This window comes from Manacus vitellinus, unplaced genomic scaffold (genome assembly GCF_001715985.3).
Source record: "Manacus vitellinus isolate BGI_N305 unplaced genomic scaffold, ASM171598v3 scaffold_182_pilon, whole genome shotgun sequence".
Taxonomy (NCBI): domain Eukaryota; kingdom Metazoa; phylum Chordata; class Aves; order Passeriformes; family Pipridae; genus Manacus; species Manacus vitellinus.
The window spans coordinates 74,172-75,286 of record NW_021939280.1 but is presented as its reverse complement, the minus strand read 5'-3'; the positions used below and the strand labels follow the sequence as shown (position 1 = coordinate 75,286).

The 1,115-nt window shown below is 62.5% G+C and overlaps 1 protein-coding gene across 1 annotated transcript in view; it reads left to right on the top strand.

Moving 5' to 3' along the window:
- LOC103760984 (transportin-1-like) overlaps positions 1-1,115 on the top strand; it is a gene marked incomplete at its 5' end in the record, with an annotated part of 24,755 nt that overhangs the window by 4,750 nt on the left and 18,890 nt on the right. The window contains 2 exons of the mRNA XM_029958949.1: positions 3-136; positions 909-1,112. Of these exons, the coding sequence (XP_029814809.1) occupies positions 3-136; positions 909-1,112 (338 nt within the window). The remainder of the gene's footprint in view (positions 1-2; positions 137-908; positions 1,113-1,115) is intronic.

Sequence of the window (1,115 nt, the reverse complement as noted above, 5' to 3'; positions counted from 1 at the left end):
GCCCTGGACGTCCTGGCCAACGTGTTCCGCGAGGAGCTGCTGCCCCACCTGCTGCCCCTGCTCAAGGAGCTGCTCTTCCACCTCGAGTGGGTGGTCAAGGAGTCGGGGATCCTGGTCCTGGGGGCCATCGCTGAAGGTGACCCCCCCAAAATGACACCTGGTTATAAGGGAATCCTGGGGGCTCCTGGTTATAGGGGATCCTGGTCCTGGGGGCCATCGCCGAAGGTGACCCCCCCAAAATGACACCTGGTTATAGGGGATCCTGGGGGCTCCTGGTTATAGGGGATCCTGGTCCTGGGGTCCATCCTTGAAGGTGATCCCCTTGAAATGACACCTAAGGGGGCCCCTGGGGGATCCTGGTCCTGGGGGCCGTTGCTGAAGTGAAGGTGACCCCCCAAAATGATACCTGGGGGGTCCTGGTTATAGGGGATCCTGGTCCTGGGGGCCATTGCTGAAGGTGACCCCCCAAAATGACATCTGGGGAGGGGTCCTGGTTATAGAGAATCCTGGTCCTGGGGGTCATTGCTGAAGGTGACCCCCCCAAAATGACACCTGGGGGCTCCTGCTTATAGGGGATCCTGGTCCTGGGGGCCATTGCTAAAGTGAAGGTGACCCCCTAAAATGATACCTGGGGGGGCTCCTGGTTATAGGGAATCCTGGTCCTGGGGGCCATCGCTGAAGATGACCCCCCAAAATGACATCTGGGGAGGGGTCCTGGTTATAGAGAATCCCAGTCCTGGGGGTCATTGCTGAAGGTGACCCCCCAAAACACTCCTGGGGGGGGCCAGGGGCAGCCTGGGGGTCACCACCAAAGGTGGGCACGGGGACCCCAAAAAACCCAACACCTGGGGGAGGGGGGATCCGGGGTGCTCTCCGTGGGTATCCCTGACCCCCCCTGTGCCCCCCAGGCTGCATGCAGGGCATGGTGCCCTACCTGCCCGAGCTGGTGCCGCACCTGATCCGGTGCCTGGCGGACAGGAAGGCCCTGGTGAGGTCCATCGCCTGCTGGACCCTGAGCCGTTACGCTCACTGGGTGGTCGCGCAGCCCCCCGAGCTCTACCTGAAGCCCCTCATGACCGAGCTGCTCCAGCGCATCCTCGACAGCAACAAACGCG